The 22,155-nt window shown below is 37.2% G+C and overlaps 1 protein-coding gene across 4 annotated transcripts in view; it reads left to right on the plus strand.

Moving 5' to 3' along the window:
* Positions 1-22,155, plus strand: part of ptprfb (protein tyrosine phosphatase receptor type Fb) — a 211,200-nt gene that overhangs the window by 105,342 nt on the left and 83,703 nt on the right. For all 4 annotated transcript variants that reach the window (XM_081375456.1, XM_081375457.1, XM_081375459.1 and 1 more), the window contains exons 4-5: positions 770-911; positions 20,909-21,094. In XM_081375456.1, the coding sequence (XP_081231582.1) occupies positions 770-911; positions 20,909-21,094 (328 nt within the window). The remainder of the gene's footprint in view (positions 1-769; positions 912-20,908; positions 21,095-22,155) is intronic.

Genomic DNA, 22,155 nt, shown 5'->3' on the forward strand with positions numbered 1-22,155 from the left:
ACATTTATTATGGATTTATGTGAGGATTATTTGAAGTTCACTTAAATTAAAAGTTGTTATATATTTTGAAGCCTAATAAATGTAAAAAAATGTATAGCTTTCAATTACACTGAAATGTTGAATGGCTATAATTAATGTTTGAAATTGGGGGGAAATTTATTTTTCTGAGACATCAGTAGCTGTATTGGTATCAGTGATACTGGCCTTCATTCAGAAAAATATGCCATTAAACAAGTATTTAAAATATACTGCCTTTATGTTGTCTCAACATTAATTTGGAGATTAACTGTGAAATTATTACTTTATAAATGTATAAAAAAGTAAATGTTTTTAATTGCGATTAATCTAGTTAATTTTTTAATCAATTGACAGCACTACAACATATATTTAATCATATATAATTGTTTCTACCATGTCGCCTAGCCCTGCTCTTGATCTGAATGAGGCAATGCACACAGATCTGGGAGGAGAACACATTAGCCTAAATACACTAAATGTATCATCTCTTAAGTATTCTTTAAGTGTCCTAGGTATTCTAGCCCCTATACACACCAGGCTGAATTCAGGTTTTCTGCACCAGGCTGTAACATATCACATGTAAAAGTCCTAGGAGAATAACTCCAGACAGTAGTTGGCTGGAAGTTCAGAGGGAGGTGATTAAAGACCCACTGCTTTTTGAAGATATACGATCTGTCTGAGGGTTTGTCGTAAATTTAAGACGAGAAGAGAGAAAAACATTTAACGGTGTGTGTGTGTCTTTCTTTCTCAGGTGATTGAATTTGATGACGGTTCGGGCTCAGTTCTCCGCATACAGCCGCTGCGCACTCACAGGGACGAGGCCATCTATGAGTGCACAGCCACCAACAGCATGGGAGAAATCAACACCAGCGCCAAACTCACTGTGCTGGAAGGTGAGACGTCCCACTGGGCATTTGATGGCCCTGGGTTTGACCAATGTTTTATACATTTCGGCCTTTATTGCATGTGTTTTTGCCTTCAACTGGACAAATAGTGGAGAAGTGACAGGAGAAGATGGGGTGGGATTGTGAAATGACCCTAGGTAGATTTGAACACTACCCACCAGGCCATGCTTAATCCACTAGCCACAACAAGTGATGGAAGTATTCATTTTTTTTATATAAAAAAAGTTATCTATTCAAATTAAATATATAGTTCCCATTAATGTTAGTTGATGTTTAACTAACATTAACTAACAACTGAGCAATGTATTTTTTACAGTATGTATTAATCTTTGCTAATGTTAGTAAATAAAAACGCAGCCGTTCTTTGTCAGTCCAGGTCCTTTAAATAATATTAACAAATACAATGTTTGATTTTAATAATGTATTGGTAAATGTTAAAATTAACATTTAACTAATATTTTTAAATGCTTTAGAAGTATTTTTCATTTTCAGTTAATGTTAACTAATGTATTTAAATATAATAGTGTAATATATATATATATATATATATATATATATACACACAGATTTATTATCAGTAAAAAATCAGCAGCCTAAAAACAACTAAGTGCGAAACTAGACTAATTAATATAAATTTCAAACATTATTAAAGACAAGTAAACAGTGAATAATACAATAAAAACAAAGAATCAAATTAGCAATATAGCACAAATAAATACAACTGAACAAAGTTCAGAAATTGAAATCAAATGTAAGATAACACTTCATAGTTTTCTTTCTTTTTTTAAATATAGATGAATCCTTATTAAAGTTACAAAAGTTATTCAGTTGAGATCATTGAGGGATTTTCTTTTTCTTTTATTCTTTGATTAACATTAATGTTATGATGAATGCACAGATGGCAGCAGGTTTATTAGGCTGCTGTCACTTTAAGACCTAATGCTCAGATCCAATATACTGTTACACATGCGTTTTTATTCTCAACTGTTTATGTTCACTTTAGACATAACCAACTGTGTATGAGGATATTTTCACATAATTTTGTGTTCAGGCGCAAAAAGACAAAAGAGAACTCAATTTTGTATTCGTGCACTATGAGAATTGGCTTTTTGTGCACACACTCTGGATGTGACCAGCACTGAAAACAACGCATGTGTGCCAAATTGAGTTCTCTTTTGCCTCGTCTTGTGCTTGAATGGTTTAAAACCACATTAAAATGCGCACACAGGAATCGATTCCTGACCTTAAGTGTCCGATTCCAGAATTTTCGATTCCCAACCCGATTCACCAGCGAATTTTGGACATAGGCGTTTTGTCTGTCATTAGAATGGCTGCATCTGAGGCAGTAAGTGTATCTCATTAACTTACAGGTTATAAAGTTTACTGTAGCTATGTGGCATTGAAGATGATGTGATTCGCACAGACTATTTAAGTCAGTATTGGCTATGACTCAACGGCAAATGCTAGACTATGACACTCTTCTCAGCTGCTCAAATACGTGCAATATTAGCCTTATATATAGTGTTTCTTGAGTAAAGAAAACGCTGTACTTATTCAAAGAACCAGTTCTTTTTTTACACTTGCATTGCAAACAAGCAGAGATGAGGTTTTACTTACAGGTCTAATGGAGTTATGAGGTTTAGACATAAGCTATTTTTAATACTTTTCATTGGTTAGATATTTCCAAAACCCACAGACCGAGTAATGGTTTATGGAAAAAGATATAAAATTGACGAAATGTGGAGATACTGTTTCTGCCCGACAGCGTCGATATAGTGTCTTGCGTCATTAGTAGTGTCTAAGTATAAGGTTGTTAACCCCCTTGACCCATTTCTCTATGCAAGCCATTGGATCTTGCCCCATGTTTAGCAATACTTTCATATGCTGAGAAATAAGAGTGAAGCGTATGATTTGGAATATGAGAGCATGATGAAATGTCAACAATTCAAATACTATTAAAATGAATATCTTAAAATATCCCTCAGAATTCCTTGTAGTAACGGTTGACCCACCCCTGCACCATGTGTTTGGTATTACACACGTGCCCCCAGTGTAATCCCTTTTAATCTTATTTTTTGCCTCCGTGTATGAGCAGACAAAGGCCATTTAGTTGAAATTAGCCTCGAATGAAGAAAACATCTGATGAATGTTAAAGTCCTGTGGCCCTGGTCAGAGAGGAAGAATAAGAAAGAGGTGCCATATTGAAGGCAGGCCGTTTTGCTCTTTTAGCTGCTTTCCACAGTGAAGTGGATAAGTTGGACGCCCACAGGATCCTGCAGGACAGAATGAACTCTATTTATAGCTCATTGTTCATAGCGAGCAATGCATCATTTGTGTCCTACAGCAATGCTGAAAGACCAGCACAAAGGAGAAGTTGAATGATAATGATGTTCTCTAATGACTTACTAAAGGATGTCCTCTGCGTACATTTGGAGGGTCTTGGGAGTCTCTGCCAGAAATGCAGTCGACTCATCTTAAGCTCATAGAAATTATATTAGGCTGCAATATAACACATTCATTTTTATCACTGTTTAACCATGGCAGAACTGTGGTGCTTGTACTGCTTTAAATACAAAAAGTAAAGTGTTTTTTTTATTATTATTAGGCAAAAGTACCATTCTAATTTTCTTGGAAATGTCCCATGTAAATAGCATGGTATATGAATATGATAATAATTCAGAACCATAATCTATTTCACATGCGGTCAGCCAGTCATTATCACAAAATAAACACTGGAAGGATTATCAGGACTCCCGATTTAAAGGGGTTTTGTTTTATGCATCTAATTAGAATAAAAAGGACATTAAATGTTAAAATTGAGAGAAAAAGAAGAAAACACAAAGTGATACAAGAGAAAATAAGTGAGCACATCTATGTAGGAAAGCAGTTGTTGTGGAGTTCAACAGTCATTATACAAAATATTTGACCACACATCGCATGACTGACCAACTAGTATGGTATTTCAGAGTGCCATGTAAAAAGCAGTTAAACATAAAGCAACCTTAAAGCAATAGAGTGTTTTGTTTTGTGCGTTGCTTCGCTTTGTGTTATTTTGTGTTTTGCTTTGCTTTATTTTTTGTGTGGTTTGTTTTGTGGTTTGGCTTTGGTTTGGTTTGATTCGTTTGGTCTGGTTTGGTTGAACGTTGCAGGGTGGCAGAAAAATAACTTTTTGCTCAATGCTCAAACAGCCAGCAATTATGTGCTTAATAGAGTTAAACTTCTTGAGGTTGAGTGACCTATTTTACAGACTTTTGTTAATGTGCTAGAACTTGTTTAAGCCACATGAATCACTCCCACCTGAGTTTAGATGGTCAAACACAGCTTGGGAATATGTGTGTCACTGCGTCTACCTGTCTAATTAGCCACTTGAATCATATTGCTAAATAATTATCGTGAACTTAACATAATTGATCCCAATTTAAACAGATGGTAGTTACAAGAGGATTTCTTCTGTGATTATGATTTGTTTGTTTGCTCTAGAAGCGTGAACGTTCTTTTCCTCTGAGGGCCACTGATGCATCCTAACATGCCTTCAGGGCTCGCTCGTCGCCGTAGACCACACGACGAATCTGTGGAATACCAGCAGGTTTCATTTCAACTTCCAGGCTGCACTTCCACCAAGGTTGTGGGCGTTATTTGCTCACAGCTGTTGTCTGTTGAATAAAAATTTGCCATGCCTCTCTTGTAATCACATTGTGCGGATGCCAACATGGGCCTCTGTGTGAATTCATAATGACTTTGTCTAGCTGCACCCCATTTGTGCTCCTCATTTCTCTATAGCAGAGAAATTTGAGATTACTGACACTCATGGACTGCAGTGAAGACTGAATGCAGAGCAGTTTGTTACATGTGCCTTTTGCGTTGTTCGGTTTAATGATTTTCATTCCAAGCATCCGCTAAATCGCAATCAGAAGGTGTAATTCTGGGTGAATAAGATCTTTTTTCTACCATCCCTCCGAATGGTAAAAAGAGTTCCTCTCTCATTTTTGGCTTATTCGTTTCGTGCTCTTGTCTTGTGCCAGACTGACGTGATGACGTGCATGCTTTAAAGTGTATCACATAGTGAGGAATTGGAAAGACTCCCATCGTCCTCTGAACCCACAAGAATTCTTTTAAATGATGGATCAGTGGAACATTTCTGTACATTGAAGATGCGGTTTCCTCATTAGATATCCTTTTCAAGAGCTCTACTGGTACGCACTCCTGGAGTTCTTGTCTTTCTCATATTTAACAGTGTAATTAGTAAACATTACTCGTACTGCCAGCGAATTAATATTGAATTAGCAATTTGCAGAAAACTTCTCCCAAACATGTTTGGGAATCGTAATGATTCTAGTGCTGATTCAGATTCCATTAACAATTCTTTTTGTAATTTCAAGGAAGAGCGAATGAACAATTATTGGCAAACAATTCAAATTGCATTCACTACCCTCAGCTACCTGTTTGCTCTCAGATTTCAGACTACAGAACTGTTTAGTTCTTATCAAATCAGATTATATTATACGATTCTTTGGAAAAAAAAACAGGTTATTACTTGTTCACATGTATTGCATCCAACAGCTTTGCTGTCTTTATCTCTCCTAAATCTTTATACATTTACCAGGTCACTGTTTGTGAAACATGTCATGTGTTGCGCATATGTGGGAGGGGTATAAAGGAGTTTTTCCACTGCAAAATATTCATGAGAAACAATGAATCACACTCTTGAAAGTTGATTCACTGCAGAGAGAAAATAAAATACATGCTGATTGTTTTAGGAGGCTCTGGTTTTATTCCAATGTTTGCAAATTCTAGGATTTTTAAAAGAATGAAATCACTTGTTTCTGGTATTTATTTATTTGTATTTTTAAGAAGCCTGCTCTGGTGAAGATTGGGTCCATTGCCTCACAATACTAGATATAAATGTTTTTTTTCCAGTTAGTCAAGTACAGGCAAAGACCACTTGATTTACTGACACCATTTGACATCGACTGCCCCACATCACAGTGTGTTTGTCAGTTGAATGACAGTTCAGGTCTTTTCCCTGAATGAAAACTTTTTAGTCTACCTGGAAGGGCATCATTTGCTTATGCACATTCCAGGGAAGCGCTCTCACGCAACACACACAGACCCCCTCTGCTCTACAGGTGTGGTCTCCAACTGCTTCCCTGGCTTCAGTCAACGGTCCGTGTCACAAGTTTAATTTCTCCCACCATCTGCTGGCTTGAAGCCCAGCGCTGTAGATCATGAGCGTTTGACAGATACAAACTGCGTCTGTCGAGCGCGGCCTCTCCCAAGGACTCGTGCAATATGGCTGGGTGGATTCACTCACCTGGAGTCTGTATCGGCATCCCTGCTGCATTATCGAGGGCTTTGCGGCTTAATTTAAATGACTGGATTTTGAATAAAGACTAGTTTGAGTTGCAGCTTTAACCTGCGGCTTGATGCACAATCCACATTAAAGGCTGTTTTCCCTAATTATGACTAACATCAGTAATTAATCCTGACAGAACATGTTTGTAGCTGCCAGATCTCATTGGAGTCACTAGCGATTCACTATAGCAGAAGTGTTAAAGACCGTTGTCCATATAGTGAGCTCTTCCAGTCCAGTTTAGTTTGGAGGAAGTGAACTCAGACGTGTGACAGGAGCTGTGTCCGAAACCGCTCCCTATCCACTATATAGTGCACTATATTGGGTGTCGGCCATTTTGTAGTGGTGTCCGAATTCTGATTGAACGACATCATTCCCTACATTCGTTGACTAGTTTATACCCACAATCCTCTCTGAATTCGAGTGTACATTCGATGTACACTTGCTGAAGAACTATTTCCCAAAATCCTATGCGGAGAGGACTGAGTGCACATGAAAATGCGGGAGCAAGCGAGTTTGAACCAGATTACTTTGCAGCTTTTTTTATTAATCATTACTTGAATAAAACATTTAAATATATAGACAATATTATATAGATGCATATTAAAATTAATGAAATTATATTAATAAGGTAAATTATATAGGTATATAATTTTTATTATTAAAATATATTATTTTGGCATTAACTCAATTTGATGTGTTTTACTAACGTCCAGGTGTTCAAATAATTTGTGGCATTTCTGTTAACTCATTAAACTGTAAGGAAAAAATTATAATTTGGTGGATGATTTAAAAATAAATTGAAGATGATTTTTTCAAATGTAATAATAACGGTCGCCTGAGGGCACTCAACGACCACGTCATCTGTGAGCGTGAGAGTTTCTAACAATTTCTAACTGATTATACACATATTAAGCATGATAAAGAGATGAAACTACAAAGCTGGAACGGAGGTTTACTGTATACAATTACAAAATAAAGTCATTATGATTGTTATTGTTATTAATATTATTTTAAGTAGTATTTAGTAAGTAACAAGATAAAAGCACATAAGTTAGCATCCGAATTCACTCACTTCATTTCATTCACTCCTTGCAGATATAGTGCACTCACAATCCATACACTATATAGGGATTAGTGAATGAGTGAATGAGTAAGCAGTTTCGGACACAGCTACAGGCTTTACATCTCTAGTGTTGAGATTTTCTGTTGTGCTGTTGAGTGGCCATTCTCTGACTGATGTTGCTCTAGTAATTGTGAATAAGCAGCCCTGTGGCTCTGACAGCCATGCTCACTAAGCCGCGTAATTGGAGCAGTTCACACTTTGAGTCGTCGTATGTCCGACAGCCTGGTCAGTGTAGCTTCAGGGTGAAATGATCATAGGCTTTCAGTTTCAAAGGCAAAATAAGTAGAATAATGTAGTCCCATGAACAGGTGAGGTGAAAGTGAGAGTAAAAATATGTGAAATTCTCTGATTAGGCAATAAAATATAAGAGGCTGTGTTGTGTAGTGAACAAACACAGCTAGGGTTTGCAGGCCCTTTCGGCGTGTCTGTCGCAGAAACTTCCATTTAAACGTACAGTATGGAATTTTTTGCCACTAGGGGTCGCTAACCTCTTTACAATAACAAAGGCGTAGTCTGATGACGCAACACATGCTAAGAATTATTGATGTTGTCGTCAACGTCAAGCCGGCCGATCTAATAATGTTTATGGTTGACTGAATACATGCTTTTATCATGAATGTGATATGAAGCAATTCGGGATTGCTAAGAGACAGCTATCAGCTCCACACGCGACGCGAGCTCCCGCGGATATAAAAGGAATATGGACATTTCATTCTACCGAACTACACGCAGAATTACTACTCACAGGTCAGTTTATTAGACAAATTAAACTTGTGAGGTAACGCAGCGCTGTTTCACTTGGTCTAACATTACACTAGCACACTAAACTGCATTTGAATGTGTTGAAAAGTATGTGTTAGTCTGTCTGTATGAGACTAGCAGTAAGCTAGATCAACATTAGAATAACATACAGATCATATTCTGACATTTTATCATTGTTGAACTATATAACATTGATTAGTTTATGTAAATGTGCTCACCTGTTTAATAAAGTACATGTAGGAGCGGTCGAAGTCTCGGACGTGGAGCTCTCGTTTATATACTGTCTATGGGAGCTCTCGGCATCTCGAAAACACAGCGCTGATATTGATTCTCGTTTTAGTTCTCCTTTTTTATCCAAAGTCTGCTTGCCATGGTCCATCTTTGAACGAAACAACAACAGCGTGCAAATGGACATTGCGAACTCCACAGTTGTCTGTGTCTGTCGCTTTGGTTAATCAGTGGGCTCTGCTCATAGCTCTGGTTACCATCGCAGTACGAGCGGAAACCATAGGCGGAAACCAGGGACAACGCGGATATGACGCCATTGACTGCGACAAAACGGAAATAAAGAAACGTGCCGTGTCTAAAAATTAAATTAAAATTTCTCCTGGTTTGAAAGTTGTTGGAAACAGTCGGGATAATGTAAGTACACAACTAAAAAAAATATATAACGTAGATATAGTGATTTTTGCTAATATTAAAGCAAAAATATTACATATTCTGCCTTTAAATCAATTTACTGCCTTATAATTTTATTTTATTTTATTTTTTTTATTAGGTAAATTCACTAAATGTCATTTTCTGCAAAAAGATAGTGCCACTACCGGTATTTGTACGTTGAGCCGCAGCTCATTGGCCGCTGAAGAAACAGCAACCAATCAGCTGCGCTACAGTATATATGACGATGAGATCGCTACCAAATTGAGTCAAGGACCTATCAGCCTGCACAATCTACAGTTTCCTTTTACTGGTATCTGGGAACATTTGCAAATGAACCAAACATATTCAAATTTAATATTTTACTTAAGCAAAATGGATTCAAGGATGCAACTGGGGTGCAAACAGTGCAAAATGCTAACAGTATGGGACATTCAAAGGCTTTGATGTACGTTCAAATTCTGTGGTTATCTGCAACGTTTCGGGTCGTGAGATTGTTGGTCTGTCAAAAGTTTGGTAGGCGTGGCAGCTATACAGTCAGTTTTATCTTTAGTTTGATTAGCTCAGTGTCAGAGCCTGAAGGGAAGATGCACTAATAAAGAGGTGTGTGTGTTTGATCTGTGTTGTTCTGTCAGCAAACTGAATGAATAAGTAAAGGCTGTCACATGAACAGAGCCAAGGGGGCTTCATTTTCATGTTACACTGTTCTCAGGAACTTTCAACTTTCAGCCATACTAAAAAAAAAATACTCTTTGGGAAGTGGTTCAACTAAACAGGTGTTTGAATGTGTCAGCGCTGCTTTGTTATAGGGGATCAGGTATTTTCATTTTTTAAAGAGGATATTTTAGATTTATATATTTTCTAAATGTTTATAGTTTGTTTATTATTCATATTTTTTATTTATTATAATTATATGCTTTTTATTTTATTACTTTATTTGTTATTATATTAATGAATTCATTTTATAAAATATTTTTTGATAAAACGCTAAACACAAAAACACTTGTTACTTGACCAGGCTCTTGGTTCCGTTCGAGCTCTCTACATCTAAATAAGGTGCTCTATAACAGATAGCAGATCGTGTGATTTCCTCACGGCTGTCATGGCTCAAGGTGACTCGGGCCGTTGCGCTTGAGTGGAGTGAGCAGATCACCCTTCGGTTGTGGTAATGGGTCACACATGTGCTGCTGTTATGTACAAACCAGTGTGCTGTAGCATAAATAACAGCTACGTGTCTGTGGCAGAGCTGTAGATCATACCGAGACGCAAGAAACTGGAGGACACACAGGAAGGAGGGTGAGACGGAGAGAGGAAAAACCAGAAAGACAGACTCGTGCGGATAGAGGAGGGAGAGAGCGACCAACGTCGCACCTGGCCAACATTGATTAAGTGACTGTTGGAAGGAAGTCAGCCTGAATATTCTGGCCAGCAAGAAAAAGTGTATTATTTCAAAGGTCATGGCATGCATTATACCTCTTTCCTCGCCACTGACTTAGATAAACAGCACACTGCTGAAATATTGCAGACGGGACTCCGACACTCCTAGGGTGCGGTTCACCTTTACACATGCTGCTTTGTTATTTACTACATGTGTCTGTGAAGTTGCAGATCTGCACGGCCAATTATACCATTTAAAGGTGAGAATGTACCGGGCAACTATTGATTTTACTTGGTCTGTTTTCTACTTTTATTTTGATCCTTAAGAATTCCTAGCAGTGTTCATAATTAAAATGAACCAGGAGATCTGACCTTCTTGAAATCCATCTCGACTACAAAATCGCTGTACACTGAAACTCTGTTCTAAAAACAACTGCCTGTCTAGACATTCATATAAGCACATTCCCGAAGCAAAAGCTGCTCCACAAGGTAGGCAGCATAAGTCAGTCCCATAATGCTTTGTGATGAGCTCTTTCAAGTAAAGTATTCTTAATTAGATGCATTATATAGACTACAGTGCATTATAAATCTAGTTCAGTCATGAAACTCTAGAGGGTGCAGGCTGATAGCTGTTTGGCCTCTACTGATCCTATAGACAATGAGATTGCTTGCACAATATATCGAAATAATCTGGTACAGTGTTTGATGTAGGCTAGTCCTGCAGCTTGTTATCAGAGTTCCTCTGAAACCTTCCACCTCCCCCAGCTCCACCTGCCTAGATCTCCTATGGGATTTATGAATGTCTATTTATGCAGCAGCAGCAGCAATTAACAACAGCAGCAGCAGTGTAGCAGATCTAGTCCACCAAGACCAAATACATTATCATTGACATGCTAAATAACTAAAACTAGCTAAATAGCTCAAACTATTTTGAGAGTCTATTATAAAAAATATACAGTGACTATTTTTGAAAGTCTCTTATGCTTGTCAAGGCTGCACTTATTTATCAAAAATACAGTGAAAGCAGTAATATTGTGAAATATTACAATATACAATAGCTGTTTACTATTGTTTCTGTTAAATATATTTGAAAATGTAATTAAAAAAGAAAAAAGTGACCACAAAGCTGAATTTTTAGCATCATTACTCCAGTCTTCAGTACCACATGATTCTTCAGAAATCATTCTAATGTGCTGATTTGATACTTAAGAAACATTTCTTGTTATTATTTTGCCACTTATTTATATTTAATTTTTTTGGAAACCATGATACCTTTTTTTTTTTTTTTAGAATTCTTCGATACATAGATGCATAGCATTTGTTTAAAATTGAAATCTTTATAAATGTACATTGAATATGTAAATATGTAACATATCTTTTTGCTCTTTTCCAAACAGCTTAATGTTTTGCCTTTCTGGCTTCATCTTAAAAGCACTGTCTTGTCTCCAAAAATGCAACTATAATAGGATGTAAAAGTTATCTCCTACATCAGCCTGCAGGCAAAACAGCATTCTGTGCTGTCTGATATCTAGGCTGTCACTGATATCACCTAACACTGATGTCATCTTTCATGAATGAATGGTGTTTTGTTCGGATACAGTGCCTGCCGTCTCTCATTCGTAATTGCTTTGATTCTCTAGAATGTATGTTATCCGTAAGTATTGATAGGCTACATTGAGAGTATGATCTAATTTGAAGGTAAATGTGTAATTTCTTCATGTTGAAGTACACTGATACAAATTATTCTGTGGTGAAGTAAATACTACAGAAAAAAAAACTAATGTAATTTCTGTATGAAAAAGTTAGTTCAGGCAAAAAACAAGGTAAATTCTATATTAGTACTCAATTCAAGCTTGTAGAAATTAAAGCATAAATATCAACGTTACAAAATGAAGTAAAACTATCCAGATTTTCTGATACTGGTGTTCCCATCATGCACTGGGGTTTAATAATGGTGTAAAACAGGTTTACATGCATCAAAGAAAAAAAAAAAACTGTTTAATTTTTTCATAATACACGTTTGCACTTCACCACATTTTCAGTGTTTCTCAAAAGACTCGTCAGATGAATCAATCTCTCTAAATCCCTCCTTTCCGTGTGTTGCTCTGATTGGCCAGACAGCTCAGTCTGTTGTGATTGGTGTCGAAAACAAAACCATCCATTGCCATAACAGCGTCAGCTCTGCTTGTCCTGAGGCTTCCTACACCGTAAACTAAACACAGTAACAAACAATGACGTCGATTGTACCATATCAATCTGAGCGCGAGTCCGATGATGAAACACTGGATGAACTAGCCTAGTTATTTAACCCGAAACTCCATCACAAGGACAATTCGAGCAGGACGTTTCTTAGTGATTCACTACTCAGTTTGAGGTACATTATGAGATGTTGCAACTGTAATTCCTCACCATCAGCATTAACAAGTGCATGTCCATCAAACAAACTGATTATTTTAGTTGTACTTATTTTTTTACCTAGTATGTTTCTTATTTATTGCGGTGAACAGGTGAACGTGGAAACTGTATCAATAACAGTGCATACATTAGCCGAGCTCTAGCGTGAATGACTGATGTAACATAAACGTTGGTAAAACAAATCTTGCTCCATGCTTAATCTCAAAGTAGTGAGAACGACAGACAATCTGCATTAATAGACACAGTTTTAGGTAATAGTGACCCACAACTGATCAGCAGAAGAATTTTAGTAAGACAGTAATAATGTGAGTTAAATTTACATTTTATGTATGCATTTGGCAGACGCTTTTATCCAAAGCGACTTGCATTACATTTCAAGGTACACATTTACATTCTTATCAGTTCTTGATTCTTATCAGAACCCATGACCTTGGCGTTGCAAGCGCCAATGCTCTACTGTTTGAGCTGCAGGAAAGCTTAACCGACTAACTGAGTTAACTAACTGAGTTAACCGGTTAGCAGGAGACCTACACAATATAAAACTCAAAACTAAGTATTTTGAACACCATCTTTCAAGAGCAAGCAGTTTGTGAATCCTACTCTGAACTCTGAGATTTGAGAAGCAGTCGCAAGTAAAATAAAGGGAACACAGCAAAAGTTTAGGATTATACTGCTGTGATATCATGGTAAAGATGAATTTTAACCACTGATTCTTCACATGCTCGTTCCTGGGAAGTGAAAAAACAACTGGCTTTACCTTCACATTGTAGAGCACAGCTTCTTCTCAACATGATGCTATCCAGTATCCACTGGAATCAGCTGCTGGTTTGTGGGGGTTCAAGTTTTTCCAGGAGTCTGCGCGTGCAATAAGTGGGCGGCAATATGCTAATGTTTCGTCTTGACGTCACAACGATTGAAAAACGATTCATTTTGGTGACTCTGAGTCGACTCAGAGTCGACTCTTACTTTTATACAGATTTAAAACTTTGCAGGATGTTTTAAAAATCCATAATAGGGGCACTTTTAACTTAGTTAAGTAGAGTTTACTTAATTCCATATGCATGCAAAAACTTGCGAAAGAAAAATTAAGTACATTTTACTTTACTTTGTTTTTTTCAGTGTACTTTTTTTTTCCAGTTTAATATGCAGAGACAACTACAATACAAGTAAGCTATTTCTAGATTGGTTTGCTAAGCATTGTGCTTGCATTCTTAACGGACAACACATCTGTCTAATTTGTTGAATATATGTATTCAGTGTTGAGCCAATGAAGCAGATTTTTTGGCAAGCTGGATAATGTAAAAACCTGTTTTCTCCAGAGGATGACAACCCTGGACTTGAAATGATCTCTGGAAATTAAAAGATGTTGTAAAATGGATGGTGTTCTGTTGTCATATATCACTACAGAAACCCTTCTGCTCCCTCCATCAAAAGAGATGTCCCCTTTAATTGTCGTCATCCATCACTCTCATACACACCTTTCTGGAAATTACAAGGACATTTGTTTCCCCAAGAACTGCTATTAGTTTAGAAGTTACCTTACTTGAGAGAAATTCATTGTGGATATGCTGTCCAAAATGTGTTTGTGGAACTTTGTTCTTCTATAACAGTTGAGACCTCCACATGCTTAAAGGAATATTTCAGTCAAAAATGTCTTTCTTTTACACTGGTTCCAAAAGTGGGTTTTCGCAGCGATGCCATTTTGGGTTCCCCAAAAAAACTTTCATGGAACAGTTCTTCAAAGAACATTTTTTTTATAATGTGAAAAAATATTTAATAATCTGAAGAACTTCTTTCCACTATAAAGAACCTTTTGTGCAATGGAAAGGTTCCATGGATGTTTAAGATTCTTCGTGGAACCATAGATAAAAAAAAAAAAAAATCTTAATTTTTAAAGTGTATACCATTCTTCCTTCTGTGGAACACACTCACACACAAATATTTTGAAGAAAGTTGGTGCTTCAAAAAGGTTGCCAAAGTACCAATGAAGTCTATATTTACTTTGTGTAACAAACACAAGTTCTCCATATGGCCTGTGTGAAACTGAGAGAAATTGTAATATTCAGTTCTAATTGTTCTTTAAATCGTATCTTGATTTCACTCTGTTTCTCACCTAAATCTATCATATTATTTCAAAAGATGTGGCATTTAGGGTGAACTGTCCCTTTAAACACATGCAGTTAGCATATAGCATGGACATTACACCAGACTCATGGATCTAAACATGCGTGATCAGTCTCTGACGAACGGCTTGTTCTCGGTGTGAGTGCCCCACGGTGCTTCATCACTATTTGAGCATCCTCTTCTGTGGCGACGTGTTTGTGCAGGGTGAGAATAACTCCGGCTGACGTGGACGTGGAGAGCACTCGGGCTGTTTCACAGTGGGGTCTGAGGACAGAGACTTGTCTCTTCAGCGGGGTTCTGATTAGACCCATCACCCCACATGCCATGCTCTATTCTCACTGGTAATTGGAGCTGGCAGGAGGTTGGCATGTACCCCTACTGTCCTCCATTTCCCTCTTTATCCTCCCACGGTGACACCCCCCCCCCCCCCCACACTACTCCTCATGTCGGATCGACGGTAATGTGTATTATGTCCCTCTCTGCTCTGACCCAGCATTGAGGACATGCAGCCTATGCATATCTAAACCATGTTTACGGCAGTGCTTGTTGTTCACATTAGATGAGTTCACCGTTCCATTTCTCTGCCTTCAGGACATTTTGTCCTACTTACTCCCGACCACCTGAAAAGCCATTGTTATTTCTCTTGGCAGCATCGCTGCTTTGTTTTCGTAATGATACAGAGTTAGTAGTCTCACATTGTTTGCCAACAGTTTCATTCGTTGGTTTTCTTCAGCACTCAAGTTTTGTAAATATCAGACTTTCAAGCCTCGATCTGTTCTTCTGTTATCTGATCGCTCACAGCATTGAATATAAGTCTCAGTGAGCGTAATTTACTGCTTCTCAAAAAACAATGTTCCCTTTCTTTCCACAAAACTGATTACAGATGGGTTTGTGGTGTGCTACTCTGTTAGTTCCCTTTTTGTGGTCACATGCATCGATAAAGCTTGGCTGCTTCTGGCCTGGTTCCACAACCGAGGAGAAAATACAATAGATTGCCATCTGCAAGGGCCTGCACAGTCTTATCGCTCTGGTAAGGTCTCATTAAATACCCGCTCTGGGTTTGTGGATGGCAACAGTAGATTTCCCATTCAGGAAGGAGATTTGATTGGGTACTATCACAGGTACTATTGTTACAATGGCACATGTTTATGGAGGTCGTCACAAGGAATTAACTATTAGCTTTAAAAGAGTTGGAAGGACGTACATCAGTTTATGTGCGCCAGTGATTATTTGTATGTTATGGCAGAGAACCAAGTAATAATAAAGTTATTTACAGTTCTGTCTACATTTAAAAATAAAAACACTAAAATCTGAAAATCAGTCATTTTAAATGTTACAATCGAACTTAGGCATCACTACATTATAATGTATAGTGTGAAAGATGGATATTCATTTTGGGATTTGCTAATAACTGTTATTAAATTGTTAATGTTTATACAAATTAAATGAGTGTAACATGATGAAAAAGGTCATCTAAATGTAAAAATAGGGGGGCATGAGCACCACCATAAACAAAACAAAATTTAAAGTATAGTACTGTTACAGTATATTGTTCAACTCTAACCTCAAATAAAAAAATGCTTGTCACGATGGTTTTGTGAAGTTGTGTATACTGTAAACAGCTTTAAACTTAGAAAACATATTTAAACTTAGAAACTTAAGTGATTGAAGAAGACCTAGTAATTGCTTTGATACACTGCAGAAAGAATTTCATAATATGCCTTCAGCATAGTCATTCACCTCTACACTATCGTTCAAAAGTTTAGTCAATAAGATTTTTGAAAGAAGTCTGTTATGTTCACCAAAGCTGCATTTATTTGATCAAAAATATAGTAAAAACAGTTATAATGTGAAATATTACTACAGTTTAAAATAACTTTTCTGTTTGAATATATTTGGATTTGGTGCTTGAAACATTTCTTCTTATTATCAATGTTGACAACAGTTACAAATATTTTTGTGTATTATATTTTTGTGGAAACTGATAATTATTATTTTTTCTTAACTCTACAGTAGTTTTTTGTGTTTGTGTGCTACATAGGGTTAAATGCATTGTAAAAACGTAGTTGTTACATTAAATAGAAATCTAATGTGAATAACCCCTTCATGAACAAAGAACAATAGAGCCGCACCCAGTGTATAAGTAGGACATGATGCTGGAAGGTTAGATGTGGTTTTGGTAGTCATGAATCTGTAAATCATAGTCAAGCTACTATCTTTGAAATGCCAGTAGGCTTAACTGCATTTTTAAAGTAACGTGATACAAATAAGGTGTTGACGTTGCATAAAAACTTGAGCCTGTACTCTTTGTCTGTAATTGTCAGGAATTTTGCTTCTCGTATACCATGACCTCAGTCAGTTGCGTAACCTTTCAGACAAAGGTGAAATAAAACTCTGCAACACAAGCAGAGAATCTCAGCACATGACATCACTGTCATTAAAGTTCACTTTCTCTCTATTGACTATTTGCTGGAACATTTCTTCAGAGCTGTTCCTCCTACTTCCTCCTCATTCCATCCACTCTCAAGTTTCCCTCTGCTCTTTACAAGATGGCATCCCAATTACCCACCAAATGTATCACCCCATCGGAGCCAAGCACCTTGTCATAACTGCTTCGGGGAAACAATGAAACTAGCGTTGGCAGGCTTTTTAAATTCAAACCGCCATCTGCTGTGGCGCCCACGTCTATGATGCGGCACAGACTTGGGACAGAGCGGGACATTTTGCTGACTTTTTTCCTTCTTACCTATTCATCTCAGTAATGGAGTCCTTGCTCGACTCAATACAAGCACACAAGACTTGTATTAAAAGCACATTTCTGAGCTTCTTCTGTTTTTTTTAAATCATCATGCATAGTAAAGAGGTGTAAATGATCAAATTGCTTTCCAGGACGGAGAATGGAGCTTTTATTTAGGAAATGCAAAAGGGTAACCATCTGTTTTTTTTTTTTTCTTCTGTGTTTTCTTTTGTGGAATAAATCCATATTTTTCTCCATTGTTTTTACCTTCACATACCATTTACTTTTTTTTTTTTCAAACTCACTATACTTGTAAGGAAGCATGTGTCATCATTATAAACTTTACTAAGAAGCAAAATATTAAGAAGTCTATTTAAAAGGTGCAGTCAGCAATTTTTCCTCATTAAAAAGTTATGGGTAGTGATGAGTAGTTAAAAAGTAGTACAATGTATGTAAGATGAAGTCTCCAGACGCATTGGTAGCCTAAAAAAATCTGTTTTCTTTTACAAGGCACGGGTCACCATATAGTGGTTGCCATGTTGTGGTCACATGAACCATCTGAATACTCATTTATCTCAGTAATCTTCATGTTATCAGACTCTTTCGAACATGAAATAATTGAATCATGACTGAAAGCTCATTTCTGCAGTGCAATATAATGCATGATTCTTCATCCACACCACTAGGTGTCAGTATAATTCTAAGACGACTTTCACAAAAAAAAATGAAAATTACTGAGTGCACTTTTAACGAGTATATGTGAACATATAGCGCAAGTATGTTACTTATTTTGCTCTCAAACACTTCATTTCTTCACTTTGTCACCTGAAACACCAGGAGAAATTGTATTTTTCTATTTATTTATTTATTTATTTTTGCACACCTGAAAAGCACATCTTCACACTCCACTGAGGAAACAGCCCAGTTGGTTTTCTCTTAGAAGTTCTTGTGCGCTCTGTTACCTTGTTTGCATGCTGACTATATGACTCTTTGTAGGTACTATTTGTGTTTTCCTTCTCAAGAAAATGTATTCAATTGTTTATTCAGAAGCCGCTCAGAGAAAAGGACTGGCATAGTGATACAGCCCACACTCGTACAGGTAGTTGACCTCTCTCAAGCACGCCAAGGCAAAATTGTACACTTCGATATATAACAGTTTCTGAAGGTCAGACTTGGAAAAGACTTGGTTTTTGCTTCTTAATGAGGCATAACTTGAACAGCCTCACATTCCAAGTTACCTTGTACTGAAAAGTTCCCTCCAGTTGGGATTCCACGCAACATTTTCCGCTTTCTAAATGATTCCCTTTTCGATGTTTTCATAAGGGGATTAGTGATTCGTGAAATATCTCTTTTGAGGTTTGCTCACTGTGGATATGCGTCTGATTTTCTTTGTCCTAAAGTCATAGTCTGGTGTGAGAGCTTTTCAATTCAGCTTCCTTGAGAAGCATTGCTTGATGCTCAATGATTTAATGTTGAACTAACTGGAATAAGAAGAAAAGATCAATCGCAGTTGCCTTTTGTCGCTCTGTAGACCTTAGAGCAGTGGTGCCCAATCAGTTCATGGAGATCTACAGTACCTGCCAGTTCAGATCCAACCCTGATCCAACAAACCTGTCTGTAATTATCAAGTGCTCCTGGAAATCTTAATTAGCTGGTTCTGTTGTGTTTGATCAGGGTTGGAGCTGAACTTTTCAGGAAGGTGGAGCTCCAGGAACAGGATTGTGCTCCCATGCCTTACAATGTTTGTCACATGCAGAGGATTGTCTCAAACTGAATAATTCAGCCTTGCCTTTTGGCTTACCCTGGCATCAAAGAGAGTGTGGTGTTGCAGTAATGTTGTTGCTATTGCAAGTGTGAATATTATGCATGATGGGCTTTCATCCAAACATTTGTGTGAATGTTTGAGAAGAGAGAGAGAGAGAGAAAAAAAACAAAGTAATTTTAAACCGTGCCACAGCCATAGCATTGCTTATTTTTTCATGTGCTTGGAAGCCGCATGTTTACAGCCTTGCCCACTTGCTTATCTGGTTTCTGATATAATTAGTGTTCATTTTCATATTCTTCATATGATTTGTGTTAATTATGCAAATGTTTGATACTTAGAGATATCTGCTCTGTTACTCCCTTGTGTAGAAATAGTGAAAGGCATCTCAGTCTGTATCAGAGTGGAAAGGGTGTTTTCCAAACCATTGAAGGACAAAGCATTATTTGCCAACTAGATTTGCATTTCCAGAAGAAAACAGCAGTGTTTGCAAGACAGCAAATGAAATGTGTTAGGTTTAAATTTTAGGTAAGCAGTTTTAGACTGGTTTTGCTTAAATGAAATGCCGCATCAGGTGCATGTTGCAGTTGTCACTTGCTTTGTTTTCTTTCCGTGGCACATATCAACTTCGTCAGTATCAACACGTCAGTATCAACATTCACCATTCACAGCATCACCATTTTTGCAGTGTAGAGGCGGCTGAAGATGGTTATAACAACTAAAATATTATAAGAACGAAGAGAGCAATCACAATTCATTATTCAAATGAATGCTAGAAAGAAGACCAGTGACAATTGAGAATGCAAGTGTTTTGATGATGTAATTGCTGTTGTTTACATTTTGAATTGTGAACATTATAAAAATGGAAGTCAATGGGGAAATTTTCAAACTTTGATCTTGTATTAAAGTAACCTATAAAAGTAATTTATCCATAAAGCACATTTAACAACAGAAGTCTGAAGTTGTTAGAAAAAGATAAAAAATGATGACAGCAATAATAATACTAATAATTAGTTACGGTCAATTTGAAATTTGAATAATAGTAATGATAAACTAATGAAGGTTTTTTTTTTTTTTTTATAAATAAATAACTCATGAATAATGAAGATAAAGAATATCATCTTCAGGTCTTCATGCTGGATTTAAAAATGGCAATGTTATTGCAGAAAAGTGTAGAAAAGTAAAACTAGAAAGTATTAGGAATATCAAAAAAGTGCTGGCTAGCTAGTAGTTTACCTAGTGTATTGATCCTTTTTAATGTTTGGATTTATTTGTAGCTGAATTTGCATTTTCTTTTCTCATTGTTTTTGCTCTGCCTCTTCTCAAACTCTTGTAAAGATTTAGATTAAAACATAAGCTTGCAGCTTAAAACTTAAAGCTTGGAGTCCATATGGTGTTACATGTTAGAATAACAGGACACAAACGTCCTGTGGATTAGTCTCGCCATGCTTTGATCTTATTAATGCAAAGGAAGGCTTTTTTCTGGGAAGTGAATTGATTCAGTGCACTAATGAGACTAGTCCTGGATTTGCTTTAGCAGGACAATTACGCCTGGCTCACATCTCTAACCCTTGATTTATAGCAATCAAAGATCTTTGAGATCATTATCCTTATTTTGGTAAATCATTAGATTTTTAACTCCTGACTTAACCTGTTTTTCTTTTTCTTGCTGCAGAAAACCAGATTCCTCATGGCTTTCCTACCATAGACATGGGCCCTCAGCTAAAAGTGGTGGAGCGAACAAGAACAACCACGATGCTCTGTGCCGCCAGTGGGAACCCTGACCCGGAGATCACTTGGTTCAAGGACTTCCTACCTGTAGACATCAACAGCAACGGGCGAATTAAACAGCTTCGTTCAGGTAGGGATGGCACACTACTTCAGTCCTACAATCACAGGAGCAGGAACTAATATACTAAATGTATAATATAGACACCCTATCGACACAGCTCTGTTTCTTTCAGTTTAATTAATGCGCAATATTGCCACCTAATTAAAACTAGAACGCTTTTTTTGTGCAAAGTCAGGCCTTTGGTCTGCCAATTTGTGCTTGCTTACCATTGTAGGAGAAATGTATTGATGTGGCCATAACAATCAAATGGGTCTTAAGCCACATGCAAATGGTCTGGGTAATTGTAGGCACCCCTTAAGGGAATATGAGAGCGGCCCGGAGAGGATCAGCTGCTCTATTTACATTGTAGACCTTCCTAATGGATAGACGGCTCAGGTCTGACCTAGGATCAGACGGATGAACAGGACTTTGCCCAGGCTGGATTAATAGCTCCTGACTGACTCAGAGTTTATCCTTCTCCACTAAATCCACCTCATTTAGAGGGCAAGTCACAGCGGAGCTTGTTCTCTAGTTTCTAGCATCAGCGTCTAAGTACACAGCTTACAAATACACAGTTGAAAGTTTGAATCCTGAATGCCTCTATCTTGCAAAAAGTAAAATGAAAAAAAATTACCATTCCACCAAAGATCCAAACATTGCTTCCTCAAAGATCTTATCTCTGGACGGCATGAGGCGCAAAACTTTATGGCTCTTTAGAACATTCTTAACATAAAATTATGACAATAAAGCTAACCTTATCTGGCTTATCTGCACGTTTTACTCCTCAGGAGAATGTTGAATGACATGTTCGCTGTTTTACTTATAGATAAGTGTTTTCTGATAGACACTGGTAATGACGAAGTAACCTTACCTTGTGATTTGACCGATAGTTTAAGTCGACGTGAAATCAAAATGAACTCTTTCTTAGGTGAATGATTTATAGCTTTTCATCTGGCTGCACAAGCAGTTGATTTAACCAGTGTTAACCAATAGTAAAGTCCCTTTCAAGGAAAATTAGTTCACTTGGTCGGCCATATTTGCTACACCTCAAGAAAGATATTTCTGGCATGCAAAACCAACTCTTTTCGGCT

This window comes from Scardinius erythrophthalmus, assembly GCF_964197995.2.
Source record: "Scardinius erythrophthalmus genome assembly, chromosome: 9".
In the NCBI taxonomy this organism is placed as follows: Eukaryota; Metazoa; Chordata; class Actinopteri; order Cypriniformes; family Leuciscidae; genus Scardinius; species Scardinius erythrophthalmus.